The sequence below is a fragment of the Salmo salar genome, chromosome 20 (genome assembly GCF_965601325.2).
Source record: "Salmo salar chromosome 20, fSalSal1, whole genome shotgun sequence".
Taxonomy (NCBI): domain Eukaryota; kingdom Metazoa; phylum Chordata; class Actinopteri; order Salmoniformes; family Salmonidae; genus Salmo; species Salmo salar.
The window spans coordinates 3,678,204-3,701,281 of NC_138310.1; the positions used below are offsets into that span (position 1 = coordinate 3,678,204).

At 42.5% G+C, this 23,078-nt stretch overlaps 1 protein-coding gene across 3 annotated transcripts in view; it reads right to left on the reverse strand.

Annotated features, from left to right (window-relative positions):
- Positions 1-23,078, reverse strand: part of LOC106579819 (kinase suppressor of Ras 2) — a 122,932-nt gene that overhangs the window by 27,247 nt on the left and 72,607 nt on the right. For all 3 annotated transcript variants that reach the window (XM_082966147.1, XM_082966148.1, XM_082966146.1), the window contains exons 7-17: positions 19,483-19,552; positions 16,209-16,292; positions 15,557-15,642; positions 14,742-14,759; positions 14,381-14,487; positions 13,142-13,310; positions 12,790-12,831; positions 11,340-11,412; positions 8,415-8,472; positions 3,658-3,817; positions 2,984-3,179 (exon numbers count right to left, since the gene is read on the reverse strand). In XM_082966147.1, the coding sequence (XP_082822273.1) occupies positions 2,984-3,179; positions 3,658-3,817; positions 8,415-8,472; positions 11,340-11,412; positions 12,790-12,831; positions 13,142-13,310; positions 14,381-14,487; positions 14,742-14,759; positions 15,557-15,642; positions 16,209-16,292; positions 19,483-19,552 (1,063 nt within the window). The remainder of the gene's footprint in view (positions 1-2,983; positions 3,180-3,657; positions 3,818-8,414; positions 8,473-11,339; positions 11,413-12,789; positions 12,832-13,141; positions 13,311-14,380; positions 14,488-14,741; positions 14,760-15,556; positions 15,643-16,208; positions 16,293-19,482; positions 19,553-23,078) is intronic.

Here is a 23,078-nt window from a genome sequence, read left to right on the forward strand (position 1 = left end):
GCCGCGGTTGAGGGCGATGTCCTTTAGGGTCCGGGCGAAGGTGGGCACTGCTGCCTTGTATAGGTGGACCTGGTCGTAAAGGCTCTTTAAGTCTCTTCACATTATGTGAAAGTCCAGCTGAAACTTTTCCTCTGGACCTTTTGTGAGTGTAATGTTTTACTGTTTATATTTTATTGTTTATTTCACTTTTATTCATGATCTATTTCACTTGCTTTGGCACTGCAAACATGTTTCCCATGCCAATGAAGCCCTTTGAATTGAATTGAGAGAGAGTAGCATTACATCTCCTCACATCCCAAAGCCTCCCCCCCTCCCATCAGCCGAAAGCCCCTCACCCTCACCCCCTTTCTATCACCCCAAAGCCCCTGCCCCCTCCTCCCCCGTCAACCCTTCTATCACCCCAAAGCAACTCACCCCATCCTCCTCTCCTCCTCTCACCCTTCACCCCACCCTCACCCCCTCCTCTCACCACAAAGCCTTCCCCTCCCCCTGACTGTGACATCCAGATGGCCTGAGGGCCAAACTGATACCGGAGCTTCATGCATATTCATTCATACCAAGAGGTAAGGTGACAGGAGACATTTTTAGCATCTCTCTGGGCTCTGGTCTGTGAGACCTTATATCACCTGATGACGCACTGTCAACAACTTCAGCTACCGATAAACATCCAGGGATGACATAAATTACTGCCATAGCTTTCAAGTGTGTGTGTGCATGTTGTCAACAGTCGGGATGAATACAGTCAGGATAGTAATACAGGGATGGAGTTGTATTCATGGCTCTCTCTGCTGAGCAAAAGCTAATAAAGTCACCAAAACACTCAGAGAGCCTAAAGAGGCTTGAAAAGCAAAGTAATTATTCCTTATGGATAGAAACCTGCGGTGACGGGAAACAGCTAATGATTATTCAACGCTGTGGGCGCTCTTGCAAATCAATCCACACACAGCCACTCATGGCGAATCAAAGACAAACAATCAATATTAATATTTGCTGAATTGTCCGCATCACTGACTAACCTTTCATCCCTGCCTGGCATAAGCCAATTTCGTCCTCATTCAGGTTCAATTTGACATGTTTTTCCTGTTGGGGTAATAAGCCTGAGTGGAATAATTAAGACTAGTGCGGCTCTATAGTAGGTACGGTATATTAAGAGCAGCTCTATGCAGCTAGCTATGACATTTACTTTGATTTCATGCACTCACTCATTTCAGCACTCAGGACTTGTACAAGGCAAAGCAGTCCTTTGAACTATTGTTTGCGAGTTTTGGTGGTTCGCTGAACTATGCTTGCATGATGAGTGATTTTGCCTGACAGCCAAAAACTTGTGTTAGCTCCTAGAGTAAATGCCTAGGATTTAGCCCAAAGGGTTATTGCAATCTTGGGTCATGCAGACAACTCAGGGTTGATACTCGGTCAATAAGGGAAGGAATGGCATTGTTTCAATAACATCCCGCTTCCTTTCAATTTACTCAACTGCATAATTCTTGAAGTTTACACGGCACTAATACAAAGTCAAGCATAACATCCTCTGTCTTTAGATTCAGTTTTTTTGTGAAACATTATTTCTGCTACTTTGTGCACTGAGCTGTTATCATAACAGGGGAGGGGCTTCAGACTCTGGTTTGATGAGTTATCCTCACATTTCCTCTGAAGAAACAATGACACGGCAGTTTAACTGACGAATAGAAAACGAGGGAGAGAATCAAATGGAATCAAAGGAATTATTGTTGTTTTGTTACTTTTACCGGTTACTTTGTGGAGTCGTTCCTTTGTTGAAAAAGGGACCACACCACAAAGGAATTTCCCTAAAAGTGAACACTACAAAACATTTAGTCGCGTCTAGACAGGGATTTAGCTACAATATGATTACAACTGCTTCATCTCCAAGTACACTTCTACTCGTGAGGTAGTTTGGATTCCGCCTTTACCTTAGCAAACATGAATTTTCTTGTCCGTAACATTGTCTGTTTCTGTTCTTAGCCTGCCACTAACATTTCAGATTTTATTAATAAAAATGTCCTGCCAGATAAACACCTTGCGATTAATCAACAAGTTCATTTTTGGGGGGTGTCCTGTTACATGACAAACAATACCATGTCTCTAAACCTATAACAGAGCTTCCTGAAACACCAGTCTTTGTGTAAGCACAGATATTTAGACAAAGCGCAAGGGCTGTGGCGAATCACTGCACACCTGGCTTGGCTCAACCCAGTGCACTTCAAATCAGCCAGCCAGACAGCACAACCAGGACACTGCCATTCGCTTCATTGAGACACCCATGTCACACATGGTGTTCCAGAAGGGAATGGAGCGCTGTATGATGATCTATAGTGAATCCACAAAAACATCACCCTTGTTGGAGAGAGAGAGAGACTCTGACTCAGGCCCCAGGGTAACAAAGACTGGGTCACTCATAGTACATAGCTAAACTACTTCGCAAGAGCATTGTATTTTTCTACACAGCTTCACTGCTTTACGATAGCTTTGCAGGGATTTTGATGTCAATGTTCAGAAAAAGGATTGGGCGATAGCATCCACTTCACCACTCTTGGAGGTTAACACTGTGGGATCAGGGACAGGAGAGGTGAATTTAAGGAGGGGGTTACTGTGACGTTAAAAGGGTCGGGCTGCTTCTCTATACTAAGAGAACTACTACCTACCATCACAGATGTTACTTAATGTATTGCTGTTCCTAAACTGTCCAGTATAATTATGGCAGGGTTGTCAGACCCAATTCCCCATCCTGTACTTGAAGAGGACCCACAACGACATGCTTACTGATGCAGTTCGATTAGAAGACCACAGTCAGTTAGTCAGTTGGCTGGGATCCATGTTGGAACAGAGCTCAGGAATGACAAACATCATCACTCACCTGATGAAGATAGCCAGGGGTGGGGGGCTCATGACATCCATGAAGAGGACCACACACACACACACACACACACACACACACAACACACACGTGAGGGTTTAGGGGACTCACCTGGTGATGATGGCCAGGTGTGGGGGGCTCATGCAGACACCCATAAAGAGGACTACGTTCTCATGTCGGGTGTTACGGTAGGCCATCACCTCCCGCTTGAAGGCCTTCAGCTGGTCCTCGTTGTCCTGCTCGATGTCGATGAGGCGGATGGCCACCTCACCATGCCAGCGCCCGTGGAACACCAGGCCAAAGCGACCTGAAGAGAGCAGAAGGTAACTTAGAGGTTAGAGAGGTGGACCTGTAACCAAGTGGGATCTGAATTGGTAACTAAAGGACTACTAGTGTCAGATCCCAGCTAAAATGTCCCACCATTGCGACCCTGAAGCAAGGCACTTCGGGGTGGCAGGTAGCCTAGTGGTTAGAGCGTTGGGCCAGTATCTGAAAGGTTGCTGGATCAAATCCCCAAACTGACAAGGTAAAAATCTGTCGTTCTACCCTTGAAAAGGCAGTTAACCCACTGTTCCCTGGTAGGCTGTCCTTGTAAATAAGAATTTGTTCTTAACTGACTTGCCTAGTTACATTTATTTAGAAAAAAATGTAACCTAGCTCCAAGGATTCTGCACAATGGCTGACCATGTGCTCTTTTCAAATGACTGTGACTGCGTTGTATGGGGTAATATAGAACAGATGTAACAGTTGGACTAATACAACTGTTTTGTATTCTATTCTATTACCTTTCCCGATGAGCTCTCCTATCTCCAGCTGTTTGAAGGGGATGTCCCACTCCTGGAGGAAGATGGATGTCTGGCTGGCCTTGCGGGGGAAGTTACGGGCCGACAGCAGAGACAGGTTCATCTCCTCAAATTCATCCTCCGAATCCTCCACCTCATCGTTCTGTTCAGGAGAGGAAGATAAAGAGGAGAGGAAGATGATGAGGTGAGGAAGATGAAGAGGAGAGGAAAATGATGAGAAGATGAACAGGAGAGTAAGACGAGGATGAAGAGAATATGAAGAGGAGAGGGAGATGAAGAAGAGAGGAAGATGAGGAGGAGAGGAAGATGAAGAGAAGACGAAGAGGAAGATGAAGATGGAGAGGAAGATGAAGAGGAGAGGAAGATGAAGAGGAGAGGAAGAGGAGAGAAAGATGAAGGGGAGAGGGAGATGAAGAGGAGAGGAAAAGGAGAGGAAGATGAAGAGGTGACAAAGAGGAGAGGAAGATGATGGGGAAGAAGAAGAGGAGAGGAAGATGGAGAGGAAGATGAAGAGGAGAGGAAGAGAAGAGAAAGATGAAGAGGAGAGGAGAGGAAGATGGAGAGGAAGATGAAGAGAAGAGGTAGATGAAGTGGAGAGGAAAATGAAGGGGAGAGGAAGATGAAGAGGAGAGGAAGAGTGAAACTCCTTTCAATCCAGGTCCACGATAAGTGTTTTATTTGTATTTATTTATTTTTTCATACAACACAAAAACACAACAACAACAACAAAACACCCACTATACAAAACATTCTTGAAGATGGTCAACATACAATTTACAAATTCTGTCAAATATGTCTGGTTTATGTTGGATGTTCTGTAGGGTCTAATGGGATGTCTGGTTTATGTTGGATGTTCTGTAGGGTCTAATGGGATGTCCGGTTTATGTTGGATATTCTGTAGTGTCTAATGGGATGTCTGGTTTATTTTGGATGTTCTGTAGAGTCTAATGAGATGTCTGGTTTATGTTGGATGTTCTGTAGGGTCTAATGGGATGTCTGGTTTATGTTGGATGTTCTGTAGGGTCTAATGGGATGTCCGGTTTATGTTGGATATTCTGTAGGGTCTAATGGGATGTCTGGTTTATTTTGGATGTTCTGTAGTGTCTAATGGGATGTCTGGTTTATTTTGGATGTTCTGTAGAGTCTAATGAGATGTCTGGTTTATGTTGGATGTTCTGTAGGGTCTAATGGGATGTCTGGTTTATTTTGGATGTTCTGTAGAGTCTAATGAGATGTCTGGTTTATGTTGGATGTTCTGTAGGGTCTAATGGGATGTCTGGTTTATGGTGGATGTTCTGTAGGGTCTAATGGGATATCTGGTTTATGTTGGATGTTCTGTAGGGTCTAATGGGATGTCTGGTTTATGTTGGATGTTCTGTAGGGTCTAATGGGATGTCTGGTTTATGTTGGATATTCTGTAGGGTCTAATGGGATGTCTGGTTTATGTTGGATGTTCTGTAGGGTCTAATGGGATGTCTGGTTTATGTTGGATGTTCTGTAGGGTCTAATGGGATGTCTGGTTTATTTTGGGTGTTCTGTAGGGTCTAATGGGATGTCTGGTTTATGTTGGATGTTCTGTAGGGTCTAATGGGATGTCTGGTTTATTTTGGGTGTTCTGTAGGGTCTAATGGGATGTCTGGTTTATGTTGGATGTTCTGTAGGGTCTAATGGGATGTCTGGTTTATGTTGGATGTTCTGTAGGATCTAATGGGATGTCTGGTTTATGTTGGATGTTCTGTAGGGTCTAATGGGATGTCTGGTTTATGTTGGATATTCTGTAGGGTCTAATGGGATGTCTGGTTTATGTTGGATGTTCTGTAGGGTCTAATGGGATGTCTGGTTTATTTTGGATGTTCTGTAGGGTCTAATGGGATGTCTGGTTTATGTTGTATGTTCTGTAGGGTCTAATGGGATGTCCGGTTTATGGTGGATGTTCTGTAGGGTCTAATGGGATGTCTGGTTTATTTTGGATGTTCTGTAGGGTCTAATGGGATGTCTGGTTTATGTTGTATGTTCTGTAGGGTCTAATGGGATGTCTGGTTTATGGTGGATGTTCTGTAGGGTCTAATGGGATGTCTGGTTTATTTTGGATGTTCTGTAGGGTCTAATGGGATGTCTGGTTTATGTTGGATGTTCTGTAGGGTCTAATGAGATGTCTGGTTTATGTTGTATGTTCTGTAGTGTCTAATGGGATGTCTGGTTTATTTTGGATGTTCTGTAGGGTCTAATGGGATGTCTGGTTTATGTTGGATGTTCTGTAGGGTCTAATGGGATGTCTGGTTTATGTTGGATGTTCTGTAGGGTCTAATGGGATGTCTGGTTTATGTTGGATGTTCTGTAGGGTCTAATGGGATGTCTGGTTTATGTTGGATGTTCTGTAGGGTCTAATGGGATGTCTGGTTTATGTTGGATGTTCTGTAGGGTCTAATGGGATGTCTGGTTTATGTTGTATGTTCTGTAGGGTCTAATGGGATGTAGCTAGATAGTTCAATCCTGCAATTTGTTATTGAGGGTGGATATGAAGCTTTCCAATTGATGGCTATACATTTTTTGTTGTTGCAGCAACTAGATTACAAAACGTTCTCTGATATTGATCACCAATATTTACATTTCCCAAGAAACATAATCGTGGAGATGGATGGATATATATTCCTAGACACAATGAAATGATAGCACATATGTTATCGCAAAATGGTGTCAGTTTGTTACAGGACCACAGCATGTGTAATAGGGTTCCTTTGGGCTTTTTGCATCTCCAACAGAGATGAGACATTTCTGGGTACATTACATGCATTCTGGCAGGAGTATAGTAAGTCCTACGAATGATCTTAAATTGCAGTAGTTTCTGTCTTATATTATAGGAGCAGGTATGAACACGTCCACATTTCTGTGACCAATGTTTCTCCTCAATTTCTTCCTTTAGATCTGTTTCCCATTGTTTCCTTATAGGTTCTGAACCAGCAGGTAACGCTTCAATCCACCTTGATATAACTTCGGCAATCAACTTCTTTGGCGTAGCAGCTTCTTTCAGTATTGTTTCAATGCTAGATGCCTTAGGTTGTAAGAATTTAAAGAAATCTGTAACTACCAATTGGATACCACAAAATTGGGGGAAAAAGGGGGGGAAACAACATATACAGTATATATATATATATATTTATATATATATATATATATATATATATATATATAAATGTAAATGTAATGTAAATATATATATATATTACGAAAAAATATATATAAAAAATACAACTAAATAAAAATAACTCAGTCATACATCTTCATATAAGGTAGTCCAAGACCTCCAGCTTCATAGGGGAAGTGGAAAACAGTCAGCTTTATAGGGGAAGTGGAAAACAGTCAGCTTCATAGGGGAAGTGGTAAACAGTCAGCTTTATAGGGGAAGTGGTAAACAGTCAGCTTTATAGGGGAAGTGGAAAACAGTCAGCTTTATAGGGGAAGTGGTAAACAGTCAGCTTTATAGGGGAAGTGGAAAACAGTCAGCTTCATAGGGGAAGTGGTAAACAGTCAGCTTTATAGGGGAAGTGGAAAACAGTCAGCTTTATAGGGGAAGTGGAAAACAGTCAGCTTTATAGGGGAAGTGGAAAACAGTCAGCTTTTTAGGGGAAGTGGTAAACAGTCAGCTTTATAGGGGAAGTGGTAAACAGTCAGCTTTATAGGGGAAGTGGAAAACAGTCAGCATTAGAGGGGAAGTGGAAAACAGTCCATTTGACTCTTGAGGTCGTTCCAGTCCAAATAAAATTGGAGAACAGGCCGTTAATTTTATTTAAAAAGTTAGATGGATTTGAAACTGGCAAGGTCTGGAATAAATACATCAACCTTGGTAATATATTAATTTTGAAAATGTTGACCCTACCTAAAATAAAAATGGTGCGAGACCTTCATCTCTGAATATTAGATTAAATCTTATCTATTAAAGGGATACTTCGGGATTTTGGCAATAAGGCCCTTTCTCTACTAGCATGCTAGTAGATATCATAGACTTCCAGTCATTGTGCTAACGCTAGTTAGAAACTACCTCTAACCTCCATTATACTGGACACAGATAAAAATGGTATCCACAAGTTCATCTGACTCTGGGGAAGTAGATAAAGGGCCCCAATGCCAAAACCCCAAAGTATCCCTTTAAAGAAGAGTAATTGATTTTATATGCCTCCTGTATTAGTACAGCGATCTATTTCATATACGTCTTTGTCCATTTCCATTTAAATTTATTTTCAAAGCTTGAGAAGTCCTGATTAGAAATTGACATTATTTCACTCTGAATCCTGATACAGCACCATATATATCCAACAGTAGTAAAATAAATGACAGAGAATGTTCTGGTTCAGATAAATTAACTAAAATGTCATCTGCATACAATGACATCACATGTTGACCTCCAATCTCTATTCCCCCGGATTGAGCCATGAGTTCTAATTATTGATGCTATGGGTTCTGTGGCGAAAGAGAACAGATAATTAGACAAACTAGTTGTATACTTCTTTAATGTGTTATCCTCTATCCTCTGGGCTCTACTGTGCAATTATTACATTATATTCTAATAAATTAATCCAATTAAATGAAATTGAAACGGTGAAAATGGACAGCCTTGTTGTGTGGTTGCAGAGGATTTCCATCTGGAGCGTCAGCATGCCAAACTATAACAAAAAATGACGAATGCTACACAGATTCTATTCAGAAACAAATCCTACAATTTCATTAGAGGGTGAACTCACGTCTGATGTAGGTTCCACTTCAATCTGTAGTAAAGGGTTTAAAGGGTTCATCTCGACTCTGCAAGCAAGAGGAGGGCATGCAGATGGGATGAGCATTTTACATTGCACACGCTAGCATCATACACACATTTTACATTGCACATGCTAGCATAACACATCTGCAATGAACCGTGTTGAATCACGCATCATGGATGGTGATTAAACACCATGCACTTTCTGAACCCTCCTTTCTGTTTATCTAGCTAGGTGGCCAGGCAGAATGGCATTCTACAGGTAAGCTCTTCCAACCTCTGTGTTATCAGTAGAGCTGTACACACCTGCATACATCACACACACACACACACACACACACACACACACACACACACACACACACACACACACACACACACACACACACACACACACACACACACTAGGGTTATTAATTATGTAATCTTTTATGTTTTGTGTGGACCCTGCAACAGCTAATGGGGATCCTAATACAACCCCCACCCCCCCAACCCCCCACACCCCCAACCCCCCTAACCCCCCACCCAACCCCCACCCACACACACCCAACCCCCACCCCCCCACACACACCCAACCCCCCACACACACCCAACCCCCCACACACACCCACCCACCCACACACACCCAACCCCCACCCCCCCACACACACCCAATCCCCCACACACACCCAACCCCCGCCCCCCCCACCCCCCCACACACACCCAACCCCCACCCCCCCCACACACACCCAACCCCCGCCCCCCCACACACACCCAACCCCCACCCCCCACACACACCCAACCCCCAACCCCCACACACACCCAACCCCCCACACACCCAACCCCCCACACACACCCAACCCCCCACACACACCCAACCTCCACCCCCCCACACACACCCAACCCCCCACACACACCCAACCCAACCCCCACACACACACCCAACCCCCACCCCCCCCACACACACAGCTGGTACTAGACAGCGGCTGGGTGAGGGAGTGCATGGGGTACTAGACTCTGGCTGGGTGAGGGAGTGCATGGAGCTACACACTGAGGAGAAGACTGGCTTTAATTACATTATGAAAATGTGGGTTTCATAACCAAGATAATGGATTCATATTTGTCAGAAAGCAGAGGAAGAGAAAAAGAGAGAGTGGCGGGAGAGAAAGAGAGAAAGATGGGGAGAGAAGGAGAGAGAGGGGGAGAGAGCAAGAGAGAGGGGGAGAGAAGGTGAGAGAAGGAGCGAGAAAGACATAGAGGGAGAAAAAGCAAGATAGAGAGAGAGAGAGAGATGGCTGCACCTTTCCCCAGTCATATTGACACTGAAATAACACCTGTGTCAGTCACTTAGAAGGTATAAAAAAACATTAGAAAGTCATTAAAACAGTAAGCCATTTCCTTCAGCTTAAAAATCCACCAACAATTGACTATGAAAATCGTCTATGAAAGCTAGTTTAGGTTTATTTGAACATCTTGGTACATACAGTAAGCAGTTTCTAAAAGCTAAAGTTACTAAGCGCTACCTTGCATTTATTTATGTGATCGATTTAGAGTCCAAAGACATTGGCATCACTCCTCGTCTTCTCCTTCTGCTTGTTTTCGGCAGCCGTGGTTTTTAGTAACCCAAGTGGAATCCAGTTGGCATCCTAACTATAGCATGAGGTTAAGGCCATGCTAACATTAGCCCCAGAGTGTTTGTCTTGTCCTGCATCTCTCATTGAAATTGTCACAAAAACGTCTTTGCTCCAATCATTTTGAGTCCCTATCCATCCCTCGACCAATGGAGGGACAGAGACCGACAGACGAGACGTGATATGAGGCTTATCTGAAATGGTCTGTTTTTGCCCACAAGATCATGCAAACATTGCTCTGTGTCGCGCTACAAGATTTCTTGGCATATCATTTATAAATAAAACGGATGTCATTTTGTGACCTACTTCACTGTCCTACTTCACTGGTGGAGGGAGACAGAGGACGAATCAGAGCTATCCCACTGGGCCTATCTAGTTTTGATTTCCATTTGGTTGAGTTGTCAAATAACGTGAATTCAACGTGAAATCAACAACACATGTCATCATGTCATTGGATTTAGGTGAAAATGTAGGTGGAAAGAAAAGAGGAAATTCCCTTAGGGGTGGCAGGGTGGCCTAGTGGTTAGAGGAGGTGGCCTAGTGGTTAGAGGAGGTAGGTAGCCTAGTGGTTAGAGCGGCAGGTAGCCTAGTAGTTAGAGGGGCAGGTAGCCTTGTGGTTAGAGTGTTGGACTAGCAACTGAAAGGTTGCAAGATCAAATCCCTGAGCTGACAAGGTACAAATCTGCTTTGCTGCCCCTGAACAAGGCAGTTAACCCACTGTTTCTAGGCTGTTATTGAAAATAAGAATTTGTTCTTAACTGACTTGCCTAGTTAAGTAAAATTATGTTGATTACTTTTTGCAAATCCAATTCGTTTTCCACATCAATTCAAGGTCATCACATTGGTGTTTTGGTTTGAAATGGCGTGGAAACAACGTTGATTCAACCAGTTTTTGCCCATTGGGATTTTAAACAATTTATTTCCTTCTAGATTGACTAAGATCAGAATACAATAGTCACAATAACTCATGTTGTTTATACTGTATCCACGATGTCAACAGCGTTATGGCCGACACTCCTCCCAAGCTACTTGGCAGACTTCCCTTCAAACACCCCTTCTTGATTGACTAAGGTCTGAATTAAATAGTCTCTGACAGTGACTTATCTGCTGCATGGTGTGTTTCTGTGGCCGACACAGCTCCCAAGGTACTGGGAGACTTTATGTCGCGTGTCATCTCAAAGATTGACACCTCACTGACATTCTCATTAGATGTTGATTGCATGACATTGGTTTACTACCAGGTACCATGGTTGAGCCAAAACAAATATAAAGAAAGCAATCCCGTTTACTAGTTTCCTACTTACCCCGGCTCAGACAGGACAGGGTGCAGGATGACCTGGGGTGCCCTGCTGGGGGCCTCTGGGGCCAGGGCCACATCTAGAGAGGAGAGGTATATTGTTAAATCATCACAACACTGGACATTACATAGTCTTTATACCACAGCACAGTGTAAAATCACACACAGTGCATTTGGAAAGTATTCAGACCCCTTGACTTTTTCCACATTTTGTTACGTTACAGCCTTATACTTAAAGTGATTAAATCGTTTTTTTCCTCATCAATCTACACACAATACCCCATAAGGACAAAGCAAAAACAGATTTTTAGATTTTGTTTAACAAAACAAAATGAAAAAAGAAAGAAAATGAGGGGGAAAAAATAAACAAATATACTGAATATACAAAGTATCTGGACTCCCCTTCAAATGAGTGGATATGGCTATTTCAGCCACACCCTTTGCTGACAAAATGGAGCAGACCGCCATGCAATCTACATAGACAAACAATGGCAGTAGAATGGGCTTACTGAAGAGCTCAGTGACTTTCAACGTGGCACCATCATAGGATGCCACCTTTCCAACAAGTCAGTTTGTCAAATTTCTGCACTGCTACAGCTGCCCCGGTCAACTGTAAGTGCTGTTATTGCGAAGTGGAAACCGCTAGGAGCAACAACGGCTCAGTCACGAAGTCGTAGGCCACACAAGCTCACAGAACGGGACCGCAGAGTGCTGAAGCGTGTTGCAACACACACTACCGAGTTCCAAACTTCTTCTGAAAGCAACCTCAACACAAGAACGGTTCGTCGGGAGCTTCATTAAATGGGTTTCCATGGCCGAGCAGCAGCACACAAGATTAAGATCACCATGCGCAATGTCAAGCGTCGGCTGGAGTGGTGTAAAGCTCGCCACCATTGGACTCTGCAGCAGTGGAAACGCATTCTCTGCAGTGATGAATCACGCTTCACCCTCTGGCAGTCCGATGGATGAATCTAGGATTGACGGATGCCAGGAGAACGCTACCTGCTGCAATGCATAGTGCCAGCTTAAAAATGTGGTGGAGGAGGAATAATGGTCTGGGGCTGTTTTTCATGGTTCACGCCCCTTAGTTCCTTTTCAGGGTAGTTAGGAACAAATATACACAGGCAGTTAGGAATGCTAAGGCTAGCTTTTTCAAACAGAAATTTGCATCCTGTAGTACAAACTCAAAAAAATTCTGGGACACTGTAAAGTCCATGGAGAATAAGAGCACCTCCTGAGTGTGAGTGTGACTGAGGGGAGGAGAGGAGACTGAGGAGAGGAGACTGAGTAAATGCTCTAAAGGCTAAATTAAGGAACCAAAAACTAAGACAGGCATTAGAGTTTAGAACCTGTCAAGGAGGAGAGAACAGAATCATCAAATCACAACATCAAAAGTACCCTCCTCCTTCGGCCTGGTGCAGTATGGGTATCGTAATGCTCATTTACAAGGCACTTACCTGGGAAGATGAACTGCTGCTTGTATTTGAAGTAAGAAGAGGCTGGATAGAAGGGGAGAGGGAGAGAGGGAGGAGGGAGAGCGAGAGTGAATCAGAGTTATGGTGCGGACCCTTTTTGTCTTCTTTCACTGACAATCAGCACAGAGCTGGGTTCATAGAAGGGTAGAAATGACAAGAATGAAATGTCTTTCCTAGAGCAGAGACATTGAACAGACAGCTCTAAAAATCAAACAGTAGTAACACTAAATGTACTACTTCTATCAGAATAAATGTCTAAATGAACTTTAAATAAAGTTTGATTTGAGACTTTATCTGGGGGAAAAAACTCAATGTTTTCAATGAAATCCCGTACCTGTTAAATTGAACTGTTTCTGTAGCCGTGCCGATTGTGGGGAGGGGTGCAGGGGGGAGGGAGGGGTGGCACTGGAGGGGAGGGGGGGAACGGGGGAGGAAGGAGTGGAGGAGGTGGTGGAGGAGGGGTTACTACTGGAGTCTGGCTGGTACGGGACAGGGATGGGATCCTGAGGACAGAAAGAGATAGGGAGAGAGAAAGAGAGAGTGGGAGAAAGAGGGAGAGGGAGAGCGAGAGAGAGAGAAAGAGAGAGGGAGAAATAGGGAGAGAAAGGGAGAGAGAGGGAGAGTGAGGGAGGTAAAGAGAGAGATACATAGAGAGATAGGGGGGGTAGAGAGAGATAAGGAGAGAGATACAGAGAGATACATAATTAAATAGAACAGTATTATAGTTTATCTCTATGGCCATTAGCAGGTGGAACTAGTATATTTTCAGACTCTTCCTCACTCACAAGATAGCACCTGACAACGCACCTGTTGTCTAATGGTGTTGTTATGATGAGGGTCCATAGAGATACTAGAGAGATATGTGCTCTGGGAGCTAAAAGCTCTTTTACGTGGTAGGGTAGAAATGAGTGGTCTTGGTTGACCTCTCTCATTATGGAGCGTTGCTGTGTGTGTTGTTGACTTATAGCTGCTATGTTCATTTCCTGGTTGTATTGGGGAAGTCGTACAGAGTGAGGGAGTGAAGAAACTCTGGTCTCAAACTACACTAGTAATGGTCATAGTGAATTTGCAGATGTACATTAAAAGTATCTCGTTAAAAAAGGCTAAACTAATGACAGGACACAGTGAGGTAGAACGCTGAACTGTAAGGGCCACAAAATGTTGCCTAAAATGTAACAGGGCAATAAAATGCCCCTTATGAAGTTATGATGAGGGTGTAGAGGTTTTCAGTTCTGTAATCCCAAACAGTGTTTGAAGAATTGTAAAGTATACGTCTGTTGGCTACTGTTTGAAGTGTGAAAATGAATTAGTACAACAACAACAAAAACATCCAATAGACTGATTAATCCAGTACTGCTAGTCCGTCTGAGAGACTGAGATTCAGGGGATTTCAAACAGAAAGAACAGATGGACTTTTGATAAGACAAACCTCAGATGTGGAGCCCAGAGCAGTGTGTGTGTGTGTGTGTGTGTGTGTGTGTGTGTGTGTGGGTGTGGGTGTGTGTGTGTGTGTGTGTGTGTGTGTGTGTGTGTGTGTGTGTGTGTGTGTGTGTGTGTGTACGGTGGTTTCTACCTTGTTGATTTTGCTGGTTTTGGGCAGCGTCTGACTGATGTGCAGGTCTGTGTACCTGAGGGGGTTGTTGATGTCACATGGGACCGATTCAGTCCGTACCAAACGAGCTGGTAGAGACAGAATCAGACATGAACAACAGAACACTGAGTGAGGGCTTTGAGCAGATGTGATATGGCTGTCCATTAGAGAAAGTCTTTATCTACTCAAATTTCTAAATGTGTTAAATGGAAGATGGTCCCTTTTTACTATCGCAAGGGAACGCTTAAGAACACCGTAAGATAGCTGGCCAACTTCAAATAGCAGAGACTTCAGAAAGGTTCTGTAGTTTAAAAAATAAAGGTTGATAAATTGATTGTTTTACCTTGATTTCCTTGGTGGTCTGTCGCACCAGTTGGGAGAAAAACAGAGACGTGTAAAGAACATACAGTAAAGACTAACTTCAGATGACAGAGAACCTTATAAAGTAATACTTCCATAACTAAAGCACTATAGCAGAGAATATAGCAGAGAATGAGTATCCTTTTAAAGAAATACTTCCATAACAAAACCACTAAAGCAGAGAATATAGCAGAGAATGAGTATTCTTTTAAAGAAATACTTCCATAACTAAAGCACTATAGCAGAGAATATAGCAGAGAATGAGTATTCTTTTAAAGAAATACTTCCATAACAAAACCACTAAAGCAGAGAATATAGCAGAGAATGAGTATTCTTTTAAAGAAATACTTCCATAACAAAACCACTAAAGCAGAGAATATAGCAGAGAATGAGTATTATTTTAAAGTAATAGTTCTATAACTAAAGCACTATAACAGAGAATGAGTATTATTTTAAAGAAAGTAATACTTACATAACAATCCTAATAAGTATTCCTAATATGAATATGTTTTGTGCTGCTGAATTACAGTAGGGCTACATACAGTATGTCTCTCCTAACTTGAGATACATGTGCAGTTTGTATTACTGCTTATGTTGAGAATGGCCTGTGTATCAAGGTCTACAGCTATTAAAATGGTGCAATAATGCTTTCAGTCACTTTAATAAACATATCTGCTAAATGAGATTATGTATGAATTGAAAGACCAGTGGTGAAATGGTCCTTGAAGTTATGTGGCCTGTACATGAAGTCAGGCTTCAGCCTTACAGTAAGCTGCTGGTCCAACAGTCCTTTGTTACCTTTGAGGGGGTTACTCCCTCCTCGCTGGATGATCAGCAAATGGCAAGGCGGGGCTTCTTTGGTGCATTTGTTGTGACACTTCAGCCTAGTGAAAAAACAGAATGATATACTCCCTGAAACCAGGGTTGTGTCTGAAATGACACCCTATTCCCTATATAGTGCACTACTTCTGATCAAAAGTAGAGCACTATATAGGGAATAGGGTGCTACTTCGGACATAACCCCTGACATCACTGAATCTCTGCTATTCATTTTCAAAACAGTTAAAATAAAAATGCCGAATGTTTAATAGTCTGTGTCATTAAGGAAATAAAAAGCTGTCCTTCTGTCAAAGATGTCTCATTCGGTCGATTGAGAAGTTGGTTAATTTATTTGAGTAATCTGTTTAAAATGATAATGGTAATTGCTGTTCAGTTCCTTTTCAGAGACTTTTCAAAGTATACCGTGACAAATGATCTTTCCAGAATTCTAATAAGAATGTAGATTATTAACACATACGGATGACAAAAAAGAGCTTATGACCCATAACCAACCAGCATAGTGATTGATGTAGATTTGTTTTTTACTTCACTAAGCACACCAGGATAGTGTTTTGTCATGGTGTACACATGCTTTTCATGAACAAAGATCATTTTGGGAAGAAGGACCTACTTGCAGTTTTTACATTTGAGTCCAAACAACATTCCTTTTCCACATACTATGCATGTCTGAGACATCCAATACTTGGTGGAAAACCTGCAAGGACAAGAGAAAGAGAGAGAGAGAGAGAGAGAACGAGAGAAAGAGAGTGAGTTCAGATCACATAGACGAAACATCTCTTCTACCTGTTTCTCCATGCAGAAATGAGTCCCCAATAATAAAAAAACAGCAGGTGTGCATCACTGCACAGAGGAAACATCACTGATTGCTTGTGACCTTTCAGACAATTATTCCTATTCCCACGTGATGACAAATGGCTTTTGTCATAGAACGCCTCATATTCACAGGTTAACCTTTCCTTAAGAAACATAAGAAAGATGGACGCCTTTAGGCTTATTCTTCCCCTGCTTCTGAAGATTGTCGTGCTAATCTCCAATGCACCTTGATTCAATTTGGGGTTCTCCTGGCACTCCTTTCATTATCCCCCTCCAATGGTGAGTTTGTGGCTGTGCTCTTTGAATAACTGCTGTGACAGCCCACTTGAATCAACGTGGAATAGATGTTGAATTGACGTCTGTGCCCAGTGGGGAGAGACCATGCTGTTGCATCAAGACGGTAAGACAGCAATCATTCCCAGAGATGAAGATGGAGCCTGGCAGAAACCGCGGCACAGCGTAAGATCTCAAGATGCTGCCACTTATCAAACAGGCAAATCTACCATGTGTCTTAATTCTCTTGAATGATAAAAAGCAATTCCCTACTTCGAGGTTGGATGGAGTATCTGAGTGCCAGGAAGCCCAGGGAAGAGCTAGGGGGTTTATTGACTGATAGATCTGACACCTGGGTTCAAGTAGCAGGCTGGCTGGGGTAATGGAATATGACTGATACAGGCTGACACCTGGGTTCAAGCAGCAGGCTTGCTGGGGTAATGGAATATGACTGATAGAGGCTGACACCTGGGTTCAAGCAGCAGGCTGGCGCAATAGAATATGACTGATAGAAGCTGACAGAATCAGAATCTCTTCATTAGGAACCCTCGTATCGCCTCGTACCGTCGCTAAACAGAACCAGGGAGAGCACAATTCAATCTCCCGTCCTGGCGGTAGAGCCTAAATGATACGTTTGTTTTAGCAGGCCATACCTATGCTACCAAAGTTAAACTGCCGTTAAAGGTGAGATATGTTTTCACAGATATCTCTTTTCCATTCCCAGGGAGATGGTGCTATAGCCAAAGTAGTTGATCACATTGCAATCATTTACTTATGCATAATAACCTGTGCTTACAATATAAGTTACAGTAACAGACACAACTAGTTTTTCTTTATTTTTACTATTTTATACATTGTAGAATTATAGTGAAGTCATCAAAACTATGAAATAACACATACGAAATCATGTAGTAAGCAAAGAAACAATCCTTTGCCTTGATGACAGCTTCGCACACTCTTGGCATTCTCTCAACCAGCTTCATGAGGTAGTCACCTGCAATGCATTTCAATTAACAGGTGTGCCTTGTTAAAAGTTAATTTGTGGAATTTCTTTCCTTCTTAATGCATTTGAGCCAATCAGTTGTGTTGTGACAAGGTAGGGGTGGTATACAGAAGATAGCCCTATTTGGTAAAAGACCAAGTCCATATTATGGCAAGAACAGCTCAAATAAGCAAAGAGAAACGACAGTCCATCATTACTTTAAGACATGAAGGTCAGTCAATCTGGAACATTTCAAGAACTTTGAAAGTTTCTTCAAGTGCAGTCGCAAAAACCATCAAGCGCTTTGATGAAACTGGCTTTCATGAGGACCGCCGCAGGAAAGGACGACTCAAGAGTTAACTCTGCTGCAGAGGATAAGTTCCTTAGAGTTACCAGCCTCAGAAATTGCGGCCCAAGAGTTCAAGTAAAAGACACATCTCAACATCAACTGTTCAGAGGAGACTGCGCGAATCAGGCCCTCATGGTCAAATTGCTGCAAAGAAAACACTACTAAAGGACACCAATAAGAAGAAGAGACTTGCTTGGTCCAAGAAACACGAGCAATGGACATTAGACCAATGGAAATGTTTTCAAATTTGAGATTTTTGGTTCCAACCGCTGTGTCTTTGTGAGACATAGAGTAGGTGAATGGATGATCTCCATATGTTTGGTTCCCACCATGAAGCATGGAGGAGGAGGTGTGATGGTGTGTGGTGCTTTGCTAGTGACACTGTCAGTGATTTACACTTAACCAGCATTGCTACCACAGCATTCTGCAGTGATACGCCATCCCATCTGGTTTGCGCTTAGTGGGACTATCATTTGTTTTTCAAATGATAGTCCCATTAAGTTTGGGATGAGTTGGACCGCAGAGTGAAGGAAAAGTAGACAACAAGTGCTCAGCATACGTGGGAACTTCAAGACTGTTGGAAAAGCATTCTAGGTGAAGCTGGTTGAAAGAATGCCAAGAGTGTGCAAAACTGTCATCAAGGCAAAGGGTGGCTACTTTGAAGAATCTAAAATCTAAAATATATTTTGATTTGTTTAACACTTTTTTGGTTGCCACATGATTTCATGTGTTATTTCATAGTTTTGATGTATTCACTATTATTCTACAATGTAGAAAATAGTAAAAAATAAAGAAAAACCCTTGAATGAGTGTGTGTCCAAAATGTGGACTGGTAAATGGGCTTGTCTCTGGCTGATGAGGCATTAAGACATGTGTGCACAACCACTCTCTTTCCTCCTCTGTGACTTTCAACAGTGGGCAAACGCCCACGTACTTCTGAGGCTGAGAGAGAGAAGTAGAGAGAGAGAGAGAGAGAGATAGAGACAGAGAGAGAATAAGAGAGAGAGAGAGAGAGAGAGAGAGAGAGAGAGAGAGAAAGAGAGAGAGAGAGAGAGAGAGAGTGAGAGAGAAAAAAGAGAGCGTGAGAGAGACCAGAGAGAGAAAGAGCGACAGACAAAGAAGTAGAGGAAAGTCGGTACGTAGGCAGGTTCTCGTGGCCAATAGCGGTGGTGTATTGTTCAACTTGGAAATCCGTAGCATTTAGGAGTCATCAGGGGTTTAAATGTGGAATGAGCACGAAGATGACTTCTGCCCCCTATAATTGGTCTGACATTCTGTTCGTCAGGTGTGGAGAAACAGACACATTAAGACACACTACACACATGTGCATGCATGCACACACCTTAATTCCTGAACACTCAAACCATCACACACACACACACACACACACACACACACACACACACACACACACACACACACACACACACACACACACACACACACACACACACACACACAGGTTACCTGTGTTTTATGGAGTTTCCCAGGTCTCTCTGGGGGATCTGTGGGGACCAGCGAGGCACTGAGAGAGTGTCTGGAGGAGGAGAGATATAAAGAGGGATGGATAAGAATGTAACGATGATTAGATATTGGACCAAACGTAGGGCTTGATTCAGTCAAACATGCAGCTTTGTAGCCTAATACGTGTCTTAATGTGTTTGGACGGTGGAGGGTAGGACTAGATATCAACACATGCCCTTGTATTGAATAGTTCCCTGCTGAATGCCACAGTACACTGATTGTGACTGGGCTAAAGCAAACACTGATTTGTGGACTGCATGATATTTTGCCGTATTAATAGATGAGTAAAAACTGGTCTGATCTCGCTTTGGTCTTTACTACAATCAATTATAATAACCTATTTTGACTAACAATTCCTGATATTCAAAAACCATAAAGTGATAAAAGTCTGATCATCGTCAGAATCATGAGATAAAATTATTCACTTCTGAATCTTTAGAGAAAACATTCAAGTTATTCTCTTTTCCAAACGTTCTTTTATCATACAGACAGAATGGAATCAGAACTCTCAGCTACGACCACACAGTAAATGAATAAACAAATTGTCACGCCCTGACCTGAGAGAGCCTTTTTTTATGTCTCTATTTAGGTTTGGTCAGGGTGTGATTTGTGTGGGCATTCTATGTCCTTTTTTCTATGCTTTGTATTTCTTTGTTTTGGCCTGGTATGGCTCTCAATCAGGGACAGCTGTACATCGTTGTCGCTGATTGGGAGTCATACTTAGGCAGCCTGTTTTCCTTTGGGGTTTGTGGGTAGTTATTTTCTGTTTTGTACATTTTGTGACCTGACAGAACTGTTGGCTGTCGTTCATGTTCTTGTTTTGTTTGAAGTGTTTCTTATTATTAAATCATTAATATGAACACTCACCACGCTGCGCTTTGGTCCCCTTCTTCTACAGACGACAAGCGTTACACAAATGTTGTCAGAATTCTCAGTTACATTCACGATTACAAACAATCTAAGCCTCAAGGTGTACGTACGATACATGAAAGATATAGGAACATGGCTCCAAAGAACATTCTTCTGACACCACCGTTAGTACAGTATACTGCTCAGATATTCAGTGTTACTACAGTATACTGATCAGATATTCACCATTACTACAGTACACTGCTCAGATATTCACCATTACTGCAGTATACTGCTCAGATATTCAGCATTATTACAGTACACTGCTCAGATATTCAGCATTACTACAGTATACTGCTCAGATTTTCACCATTACTACAGTATACTGCTCAGATAATCAGCATTACTACAGTATATTGCTCAGATATTCACCATTACTACAGTATACTACTCAGATATTCACCATTACTACAGTATACTGCACAGATATTCACCATTACTACAGTATACTACTCAGATATTCACAATTTCTACAGTATACTGCTCAGATATTCACCATTACTACAGTATACTGCTCAGATATTCACCATTAATACAGTATACTGCTCAGATATTCACCATTACTACAGTACACTGCTCAGAAATTCAGCATCAGCAAAGTGTGAGATTGAGCAAAAAGCCCAGACCAGACTAAACCCGCCATACACACACACCACACACACACACACACACACACACACACACACACACACACACACACACACACACACACACACACACACACACACACACACACACACACACACACACACACACACACACACACACACACACACACACACACACACACACACACACACACACACACACACACACACACACAACCATAATAGTTGGTATGTTGATGATATGGTCCATATGAGAAGCATTCTGTTGTAGGTGCTCCATTCTGGGTATGCACAGAGAACGACTTGATAGCAGAAGCAGCAGCAGCAGCCTAATACTTTATGGACCTCTCAATGCACTGTGTGCCACCACTCAGCCCCAGCACACCCACATGCTGCACGGCTATAGTCAGGAGTGTGAATAGAGTATGTACCATACCTATTCTGTGCATTGCATTTCTGTGTGTGTGGGTGTGTGTGTGTCAGAGCTAGAGAGAGAGCAAGAGAGGGAGCGAGAAAGAGAGAGATAGGTGAAATACCACAGTGTGCAATCACAGCAGCAATATTTGTGACTTGTTGCCACAAGAAAAGGGCAACCAGTAAAGAACAAACACCATTGTAAATAGAACCCATATTTATGTTTATTATTTTCCCTTTTGTACTTAAACTATTTGCACATTGTTACAACACTGTATGAACATATCCACAATATGACATTTGAAATTTCTCTATTCCTTTGGAACTTTTGTGAGTGTAGTGTTTACTGTTCATTTCTGATTGTTTATTTCACTTTTGTTTATAATCTATTTCACTTGCTTTGGTAATGTAAACATATATTTCCCATGCCAATAAAGCCCTTTGAATTGAATTGAGAGAGAGAGAGAGAGAGAGAGAGAGAGAGAGAGAGAGAGAGAGAGAGAGAGAGAGAGAGAGAGAGAGAGATACTGAGAGAGGAAGAAAGAGAGGGAGACAATAAAGGCTATGTCACTTGCTTTGGGAATGTAAACATATGTTTCCATGCCAATAAAGCCTTTTGAATTGAATTGGAGAGGGAGAGAGAGAGAGAGAGAGAGAGAGAGAGAGAGAGCGAGAGAGAGAGCGAGAGAGAGAGAGAGAGAGAGAGAGAGAACACTCCCGATTCTTCTCAAAGGAGCACCATCTACTGTAAATCTTTTCTCAGTATGAAAACAGAGATGTCTTCAGTTTCGCCACTCAAACACATGGTCTGAAGAAGGACGAGGAATAGCAGAAAGAGGAAGAAGAGGAGGAGGACGAGGACGAGGTGGAAGAGGAGGGGGTTGTCACGACTTCCGCCGAAGTCCGCTCCTCTCCTTGTTCGGGCGGCGTTCGGCGATCGACGTCACCGGCTTTCTAGCCATCGCCGCTCCATTTCTCATATTCAATTGGTTTTGTCTTGTTCCATACACACCTGGTTGTCATTCCCTAATCACACTGAATGTATTTAGTCCTCTGTTCCCATCCATGTCTTTGTGTGAAGTTGTTTTGATGTTATGTGTGTATTGTTACACGCCAGACTTTTGTTTATTGTTCCGTGTTTTGGGCACGTTGTATGTACTTCTGTGCTTTCGTTTGGACCGGAATTAAAAGTGCGCCTGTTAACTACACTCTGCTCTCCTGCACCTGACTTCGCCTCCAGTACACACCCGTAACGGGTACCACTTTATGATCTGTGTAGGAGTGCTTGAACAATGAGCGATAAGGAAGGAACCTCAGCTATTTTGAAAATAGCTCCATAGATTGAATCCAGCTGGAAGATAGATACAGTATTTGTAAGATAATTATTCCTTATTTTCAGGTCACACTGAAAAGGACTTTCAACCGAAATGTTTGTGTATTGTCCAATCCCCTGTCAAGATAAAATCATTTGAACATTTGGAAAAATGAAGTAATCTCTTTTGACCTACTTCATCACTGTGTAACAGTTCTCAAGGTTGGCTAGTACAGTACCGCGTCCCTAGTGTGTAGAATTGTGTTTTTCATATTTGATATTTTCAGCCTGAGCCC